The 10,000-nt window shown below is 36.1% G+C and overlaps 1 protein-coding gene across 1 annotated transcript; it reads left to right on the top strand.

Moving 5' to 3' along the window:
• Positions 1 to 889: 889 nt before the first annotated feature.
• On the top strand, positions 890 to 4,551 carry LOC140969589 (uncharacterized). Its single transcript, XM_073430982.1, has 2 exons — positions 890 to 968; positions 1,869 to 4,551. The coding sequence occupies exon 2, from the start codon at positions 1,936 to 1,938 to the stop codon at positions 4,258 to 4,260; it is 2,325 nt and encodes a 774-aa protein (XP_073287083.1). The 5' UTR covers positions 890 to 968; positions 1,869 to 1,935; the 3' UTR covers positions 4,261 to 4,551.
• The last annotated feature ends 5,449 nt before the right edge of the window (positions 4,552 to 10,000 follow it).

The following is a 10,000-nucleotide window of genomic DNA, read 5'->3' as shown; positions in this document are numbered from 1 at the left end:
AAATATTTTTCGAGAGTGTGTTTAAATTTAACGGGTCAACCTTTAAGCTTAAACCTCAAATTAAATATATTATTTAATTCAAACACCTCTTTACCTACCCATAACCTCCCAACAACTGACACCCACCCCTTTTCCATCCAAAAGTCACTCGGTTTCATCAAAACCCAGCTGAAGCTGCGGTCACCTCCATTCTCACAAAGGAAATCTTCGGCTGCACACTCTCTTGGCAAAGGAAAAATATTCTTGGGCCTCCCTCTTCTTGATTTGTTCACCAAATAATCTCCAGGCATGCTTTGTATTATCTCTTGCTGCATCATGCACGTTTTATATGTGCACGTTTTATATGTTGGAGAATGCATTCACGCATGATGATTCCGGTTTCAGAACCAGCAACTGAAGGCTTCGGTGGCCTCTTGCTTTGCTAAGGAAAAAATTCACCCGAGTTCCTTCACTTCATCCTTGCACTCCAATCATCTTAAGGCACGCATTTGTACCATTATTTCTGCATCATCCATGTCTTATTATTGTCATGTGTATGTATATGTATGAGGATTTTTCGATCCAGCCATGTACAGGGAAGTTTTCATTTTTCTGTTCAAATACATGCATCATGGGTTCACTAATCACGTTTTTACTCCTGTGTGTGTAAGGGGGCTGCCCTGGGGTGCGTGAGGTCTGGGATCATCGTGAAGAAGAGGAACAGTAGGCAGGGCCGTGCTTATTTAGAGTCAAAAGAGTCCAATGACTCAGGCCCATATGTTTTTGGGGCCCAAAAATTTTAAAAAAATATATTATTTATAAAAAGAAAAAACAGTTTTTTTAATTTATAAATATTAAAATTCAAAAAATCAATAAAATATAAGATAAAAGCCTGTAAAATTGCTTTTCACCGCTCCACTCTTCTATCCTTCGTCTTCGGTTTTCTCAATCTTCGAATCCAGCATCAATTTCTCACCAGCCTCACCCTTGTAAGTGTATTAATGTTATGTACAATAATAATTTGTATTTTAATTGTTTTCCCCCTAATCTTGCTACTTGGAGTCAAAACTGTATGATTCACTCTCCGTCTCATTAAGTCAGGATTCTCTGTAAAATTTTTGGATGAAGATCATGCTTTTAGGTCGTTACCCCACTTTGTCGAACATTAAAGAAGGTCGTTATCCCACTTTGTTCAAGTATTTTTCTGGAAATTTTTTATATTCATTTTTTTAGATATAATTTTTTTGATGATGATGTGTCAAGCAATTGGGTCTTTGTTGTTTGTTGTTGATTGAGTCTTGCCTCTCGTTGTGTTGGGTTTTCGATAAAAAGAACTTTGAAATGGAGGCCTTCTCAGATTAAAAAAAATGCATTGCATTAGTATAGTGGCACGTTTTGCTCACCTTGTGTCAACTGTCAAATTGTCCCTGAAATTGGTTTGTTTATACAAAATGGATGAAAATTAATTTATGAGATGTGTCTAAACCAAAACATTTGGGAATTTGATTTTGAACCATCTGCCACCAAATTAGTTCTATTTAGGTGAAGTGGCATGTATTATCATTGATCCAAACATATTCAGTTATGGGGTCAACAGAAGCACCTTTAATGATGGCAAGGGTATGAATCTTTCCCATTGGTAATGCGATTTCACTTCTACCAATTCACAAGTTCCAGAATCGGTCTTTTCTGTTTCATATGAACCATATTATTTGTTTATCATTTTACTCATACGTTTGTATGAGTCTGTAATGAATATAACCCGAGTTTTTGCTGTTATTGATATTATTTATCTATTCGTTTGTTTTATTTTCTGATGTTTATCTCTTTATCTTTCTTTAACATATTGGTCTTGATGCAGTCTGTTCTTTATGTTTTTGAATTCTTAGGTTAATCATGCCTCCTAAGTACAAGTCTGGGTCTCAAAAAAGAAAAAGAAAGCTAAAGATTGAATAAATGATTCAAAGTCAAGCTGGAGATATCAACAAGTACTTTGTTTCAAACAAAAACATAGTTGCAGAGGTTGAAGACATTGTTGATAATTCAATTAGCAGAGAACAAGATGATGAATTGGATGAGAATGAGATTGATACTAAAAAAGTCCTTGAGTCTGTCGATGTGGATGTATTCAATGATCATGAGAAAGATGAAGAGTTTGTTCAATATGAGAACTTAAATCAGGAAACTTGGTCTGATGATCCGGCAAAGTGGGACAACATTGATCAAAAAGTTAGAAACTTTTTAGTAGAAAGAGATCCGAATAGAGATGTCATAAATGTGTTTCCTAAAGATAGCGCTAACAGGCATTTCAATGTGTCACATTATAAGAGAATTTTGCCAAACGGGGAGGAAAGTGATAGAAGATGGCTATTATATTCAGTTTCTTGTAACAAAATTTTTTGTTTTTGCTGTAAGTTATTCAAGAAGCAAGTAACCAAGACTGGATATGGTCAGTTAACTAATGAAGGATACAATGATTGGCATAATTTGAGTCGATGTCTTGCAAATCATGAAGCGAGTAAGGAGCATATGGAGTGTATGAATTGGCTTGAATTGGAAAGAAGATTGAAGACAAATAAAGTGATTGATGCAGGAGTCCAAGTACAAATTAATAAAGAAAGAGAGCATTGGAAACAAGTGTTACAGAGGATAATCGCAGTTGTTCAACGATTGGCGAAAAATAACTTAGCATTTCGAGGAAGTTGTGAAAAACTTTATGTTGAAAACAATGGTTTGTTTTTACAAATGATTGAAATGATTGCAGAGTTTGATCCAGTAATGAAAGAGCACCTCCGACGGATTAAAGACCATGAGACTTATACTACATACCTTGGTTGCAGAATTCAAAATGAGTTGATACAGATGTTGGCAAACGAGGTAAGAAAAACAATACTTGCAAAGGTAAGACAAGAAAAATATTTTTCAATCATATTAGATTGTACTCCTGATATCAGTCACAAAGAGCAAATGTCCATTGTCATACGATGTTTAAATGATTCAAAAAGTTTCACAAAAGTAGAAGAATATTGGGTGCAATTTTTAGATGTTGATGATACTTCGGGACTTGGGCTTTTTATGCATCTTAAAAATGCTTTAGTCAATCTTGAGTTTGATATTGATGATATTAGAGGTCAAGGATATGATAATGGATCTAATATGAAAGGTAAGCATAAAGGTGTACAAAAAAAGTTACTTGAAATGAATCCCAGAGCTTTTTATACTCCTTGTGGTTGTCATAGTCTCAATTTAGCTTTGTGTGATATGGCGAATTGTTGTCCTAAGGCTATGTCATTTTTTGGAGTAATACAACGGATCTATGCTTTGTTCTCCTCTTCTACCAAGCGTTGGAAGATTTTCAAAGATCACGTGAAGGGTTTGACAGTTAAGCCATTGTCACAAACACGATGGGAAAGTCATGTTGAGAGTGTTAAACCTATAAAGGAGCAAATTGCACAAATAAGAGATGCTTTGTATGACTTGGCAAATGATAGTGAAGATCCCAAAACGAAGAGTGAAGCTGAGTCCTTAGCGTTATATGAACTTGAGAATTTTGAATTCTTGCTTGGTGTGGTAATTTGGTACAAGTTGTTGCATGCTATCAACACTGTGAGCAAATTTCTTCAATTTGAAAATATGGATATTGATGTTGCTATCAAACTTTTACAAGGGATTGTTTTATTTCTTGAAGAATTTAGAGAAGATGGTTACGATAAGGCAATGGTTGAAGCTAAAGAAATGGCATGTGATATGGGCATTGAAACTGTATTTCGAGAGAAACGTGTTATTCGAAGAAAGAAACAATTTGGTGAAAGTAACAGTGAAGAAGTGATACAGTTAGCTGCAGAAGCTTTCCGAATTAACTACTTTCTCTTTATAATCGATCAAGCTCGTTCTTCTATGAAAGCTCGATTTGAACAGTTTCAAAAATATGAAGAAACATTTGGTTTTTTGTTCAATCTGGAGAGGTTACAACGTGCAGACGATGAAACTTTGTTGAGGTCTTGCAAGAATCTTGAAAATTCTTTGACTCATAAGGGTTGTTCTGATATTAATGGGGATGATCTATTTTCGGAGTTGACATTCTTGCGGTGCTCATTACCAAGAGAAGCAAAATCGGCCATTGATGTAGTGAATTACTTGAAGAAAATGGATGGATGTTTCCCAAATACTCACATTGCTTATAAAATCTTGTTAACTGTCCCGGTCACAGTAGCAAGTGCAGAGCGAAGTTTCTCAAAGTTAAAGCTCATCAAAACTTTTCTCCGATCAACCATGTCATAAGAAAGATTGAATGGATTAGCTATGTTATCGATTGAGAAAGAAATTACTAAACAACTTGATTATACAGACTTGATTAGTATTTTTAGCTCTAAAACTGTTAGGCGGGTTGTTTTTTAGTGATCATTTTGCACATGTTTGATATTTTTATTCATTTAGATTTTTATATTGACTTTAACGTATTGATTTAATTTGAAAAATTGCTATGGAACTAAAAAAAATATGAACACACATTATGATTCAGAGGCCTCTTTTTAAAAGTTAGACTCAGGCCCAAATATTGTTAGGATCGGCCCTGACAGTAGGCTGGAACCGTAGGTTGCTTGTGTTGAGGGGGCCGATCGGGGAGCAGGCCGCGTTTTGAGGGTAGACCGAGTTGTGGAGAGGGCCGGCTGCGTGAGGGACCGTTCCAGGTCGTGGACCAGCCCTTGCTGGGTCTGAGCCATGGCTTAGAAGGGGCCGCAAGCTGCTGGACGCATTGATAGAACAGCTGGTATAGTAGCATTGAGATGAGGTGATCGCATGGGTGTGCTTTTGACTCCTAGCATTCGCATTCGTGATGTGGGTTGTGTGGGGCTAGGGCCATGGGTCCATGGTGTCCAGAGGGGTCCTAGAGTGGTCAAGTGGAGACAGGTTAGGAGCTGGTCCCTTCGGTTTTTGAGCTAGGGTCGATTTATGGTAGGTTCGGTGAGCTAGGGTGTTCGGGGAATACTAGTTGTCATTTTCCAGCAATGTGTAAGGCTGATTCGAGGGATTTGTTGGACTGGTTTGGATGTTTTTAGAGCCTCTTAGATGTTTATTAGGTGTAGGAAAAAGTTGGAAAAAAAAATTTTGGTTGGGTTTCGGTTCGATTCGAGTTAAAACCGGGACCCCTGTCAAGTTTTAAAACGAATCGAATAAGTTGTAAAATGGACTCTAGTTTACGTCTAGTAATGCTTTTAAAAATGTTTTGGGACATTTTAAGGAGTTTGGTAATCTTCGGGTCATTTTTAGAGGTCCAGGGGTTAAACGATAAATTTTGGGTTTCCAGGGGCAAAATGGTCATTTTGCACCCGAGGTGAGATTTTGGTCCTGGCAGCGCCCTGAGCACAAATATATGATATTTTAAATGTTTATGCATCCTTTTTTTACGATTTTTACGCAATTATGATAAATATGTTGCATGCTTGTTTTAAAGGAAAAGTTACGCATATGCATGTTTTTATTAAGTGATGAAAAGGATGATATTTTTGAAGGATGAGAATTGATTGTGACTGACGATGTATATGTATACGATGACATGAGATTTGATGAGCTGAGGCCCGGGTTCAGTAGGCGGGTAATGCTGTCGCTGATGTCCCCCGCCGCCGGGTCCCGCGGTTTTTATAGATGGATCCATCGAATAGAGCTGATATGATAGAGCTGATACGAAGGTCACAACTAATAAACAGAATTCAATTAAAAGAAAATTTTTAAATTTATGATGACACATGAGCTGTTTTGACACGTATATGATGATATGAGATGACATGCTTTGAGACGTTATAATTTAACACGACACGTATACGTCTATGATGACATGCTTTGACACGATATGATTTTACAATACACGTTTACGTTATGCTTTTATGTTCATGAAAGATATGTTGAGTATGATATTTTTCACTGCTGTGTGCTATGTATATGTACTTGTTATTCCTGGTACAGGTGTGTTGAGTCTTTAGACTCACTACGCGTGTGTGATGCAGGTGAGCTTGATGGTGAGGGGACTAGAGGTGCCGAACTCTGAGTAGGCAGACCTGGTGCGGTGACACGACCCGAGGACCACATGTTTTCCGCATTACGATTTATGAGATTGAGAGGAGATGAATATTTTCATACGTTGATGATTTTAAGATTTTAATTGTTCATGTTTACACATGATTTTGGGATGAGTATGGTTAATTTAAATAAATATGATTATTTTAAATGTTACTTCGAAAATGCGAGATTTTATAAAAAAAAAAAAAAATCCCGTACTTTGAAAAATTAGTAGACGTCACAAGAATGACCAACACATTCTTTGCAATATCATGTAAAATTGGATATTTAATCTCATTCATCTTTCACCAACGTAAGATATCAAAGTCATTTGTATTTCTTGGCAAGAGATACTCTTCTAAATAATAATCCAACCCCCGACTTCTCAAGTTCAGTACTAGTAATAGAATCCATGAACATCTCAAATTTATCAGCATAACTACCACGCTTAATAAGTGAAAGCATTAAAGATGAAGATTGTGAATCTCTCATGTTTTGAAATACATATCAGTTGTCAATGCAATCCAACTAGCATTTGAATCTTATAATTTCATTTCTTTATCGTGTATATGCTCAAACATCTTCATGATATCGTTCTAAATTGTGTTGGGAAACAAATTTAAATAACGGTTGTAAGGCATAAGAGTATCTTTTAAAGCCCACATTATCAACCATAGATAATGAGTACTCATACAATATAATCATATTCACAAGCTCTGCCCTCCCATGATCTTGGTCGAAATGTTATGTATCAAGCAATGTTGTTGCATCATTGGATTTGGTTGGTTGCAATAGAGATTATTTTATAGTCTTCTGTTTTTTGTGCAAACATGTTTTTATGTGGCCAAGTAAATTTCTGATTTCATTATTACTTTTACCACCTAAAGACTTCCTCCAATCATTCAAATCGCTTTTATTTTTCTCCGATTAGCTTCCTCTCAAAAAGATCTCTTGCGTGATATCTAAATTTTCTTTTATTTCCACTATCTGCTCCAATAATTTCATCATCTAAAGTCTCATCTTGAGGTATTTTATTGTCCTCGATTGAAACATTCTCATTTTGTGATGCAAGTGCTTGATTTCCCACATTGCTCAACCTTTTTATCATTAGATTCCATCTGAAATGATATCACATAATTTATAGATCAAACCAGAAAAGAATATTAGTGAATCAACTATGAAATATGAAACGTCCACTACTTGTTTTCTTAAAAAGTACTAGAATTTTTTTAAAAAAAAAAACTCTCAATGATTCGACCGAAACTATATAATTACTTATTAAATACTTTGCACCATTTTTTAAAATAAAACAACCAACTAACATTTAAAAATCCAAAAGAAAAATAGTTTGAATCATAACGTCAATCGTTTGCAACTCCTAACTTAGCAAAATTACTAAAACTAACAACCTCTCAAAAACCACTCAAAAGCATAATAAAAGTCGTGAAAATATCTTTAACAAAATCTTAAAAATCATAAATCATAAACTAGTGCAAAAAACTAGCGCTGGTCCTCGGGTTATGTGCACCTTCAGTCCAACAGAGTCAACCATCAAGACCTCCTTCAACATTAACATCACACTCATCTGCATCGATCACACCTAGTGAGTCTAAAGAGTCAACACACCATAATCTTAATAACAAGTAATACATATACAGATTACATGCAACGGTGAAAATATTTGTACATAAAATAAAATTTTCATGAAGATGCATAAACTTTAAACATAAAAATTTTCATAAACGTTTTCATATCAACATATTCATATTCCTATTCATCATATTCATATTCGTATTCCATTTTCATTTCGTTGAATTCAGATCGTTAATTGTGACTTTCGTATTCGTATTGGGCGATGGATCCATCTATATGTAACCACAGTACTGGGCGGCACTCTCACCCGCCAACTAAGCCTTGGCCTTACGTATTCACATATCATCATATTCGTATTAATCACAATTACTTCACTTCCTTCAACATTTCATAATTTCATCAATTTATAAAATTCATGCATATAATAATCGTTTTTCTTTTAAACCAAGCATGCAACATATCTTTTAACGTTAACATTTTAACATATAATACAACATTCAGATCACTGTCATGACGTTTACTATTTTCCAAGTATAAAATGATCGTTTTACCCCTAGAAGCATAATTTCACAATTTTGACATTTTCTTAATTCTGTTGACTCTAGATCATCCCAAATAATTATTTAAGCTTACATTAATTTTCTCGTAATTTTTATTTGGCTTAAATCGATGGTTTTTTATTTAGTCTTTAATTATAACATATTAAGGTGTTTTAATCCCGAATTAAATCAACTTTTACTATAAAATTCTCAAATTAAAACTTAGACTTTTTATATTTAATTAGCCCTCGTGAACCATGATTCGACCCCCGTTGAGCCATGTTTCGAATTTTAGTTCATGCAGAAAACCCTAAGTCGAACCAAGCTAACCACTCGAGCCATACTTACGTTTTCTATGAACCATATTCGAGCCAACCCGAGCCAACTTCAAACCAGCTCTCCTCTGGACCGTCATGAACCCTTAGCACCCCTAGGACTTGACCCCAAGCCCCAACTGAAGCCACAACATCAGATGAAGCAATCGGCCGAGAGCCCCTTAGCACTAGGACTCTATGAACCGCGCCTAGGACTCTAGCCACTGGACCAACCCCTGAACCAGACCCTTGTGCACCCCCTTAGGACCCTAAGGATCTAACCTAGCCTAGCTCGAAATCTCTGGCCGAGCCCTATCTTCCCTGCGCGGCTGCTGCATGAGCGCGCCCCTACGCGTTGGCTCTCGGGTGGAGTCCTAGCTTGCTAGTACTCCTTCCCAACCACTTTTCACGAGTCCTAGCATGGCAAGGACTCCTTCCCTGACCCAAGCACGACCCTCGCCCAGCCCTTGTCTAGCCAAGCCAAGCCATGCACCAAGTTTCCCCTTAATCGAGCCCTTGAACCAACCCCGTGCAACAAATGATTCCAGCTTATTATTATATCGAGTGCAGCCCAACTCTTGCGTCTTAGGACTCTATTCTCGTGTAAAAACAACCCATATACGTCCCCTAGTCATGGCAGCCCCTTCATGAACATATAAATCATGTTTTTATGCAATAATTCATGAGTTTGGCACATGTATATGCATAGTTACGAATATAATAAGAAGTGTAACTTGTTTTTCATGCAATTCATATTTTGGTGTGATGGATGAGTAAAGGAAATAGTATAGCGTGCCTTTGCGTGTTTAACGCACGAAAACGTTGCGGCGATTCGAAGGATAACGGCGGAGAGGGCTTGCTGAATTTCCTCAAACTTTTGTGGCTTCCATAGCAAAGTTACGTGTGGTGTGTGCTGTGTGATTATTTAGGGAACAAGAAGTCTTGTGGGTTGAGGGAGGCGTGAGTTGTGATTGTTAGGGGGTGGGGTTTAGCTTAATTATACTACTTAAATTGTGTGTACAAGCTTAGGGCCCATTAGATATGGTATAATAGGCTCATTAAGCCCATTTGTGCATTTAAACATTATTCCATTTAGGTAAGTTCGTGAAATTAATAGCCGGATTGTCAAAACACTCATATTTTTGATGAAAATCTTATACCGATAAAAATTACGTCCCGACGTATAAAATCACCTCAAAACTCCTTATTTTCAAAATTAAGAGAAAGCATCAACTTTATTTTAAATAGTTAAAAACAATAAAAACATTTTTCATTTTTCAGCCCTCGGTCTCTGTTCCTCGATCGCAACTCGAATAACCTTTAAAAATACAGTTTAATACATTGAAGTAGAAAACAACTTAAAATTGTATAAACATATCAACATAATCAATTTAAAAATTAAAACAAATTAATTAGCTATTATTCATTTTCCCTAGATTTACATGCAGTTGGATTATGTCGTCTTAATTTTGAACCTTACAAAATATCCTAAGTTAGAATATTGTTGAGACTCATATA

This window comes from Primulina huaijiensis, unplaced genomic scaffold (genome assembly GCF_012295235.1).
Source record: "Primulina huaijiensis isolate GDHJ02 unplaced genomic scaffold, ASM1229523v2 scaffold42393, whole genome shotgun sequence".
Classification (NCBI taxonomy): Eukaryota; Viridiplantae; Streptophyta; class Magnoliopsida; order Lamiales; family Gesneriaceae; genus Primulina; species Primulina huaijiensis.
The sequence above is the reverse complement of the archived record's forward strand: the minus strand, read 5'-3'. Positions and strand labels throughout refer to the sequence as shown.

Coding starts and splice junctions, on each gene's coding strand:
- LOC140969589 (XM_073430982.1), top strand. CDS start 1,936: ATGATTCAAAGTCAAGCTGGAGATATCAACAAGTACTTTGTTTCAAAC.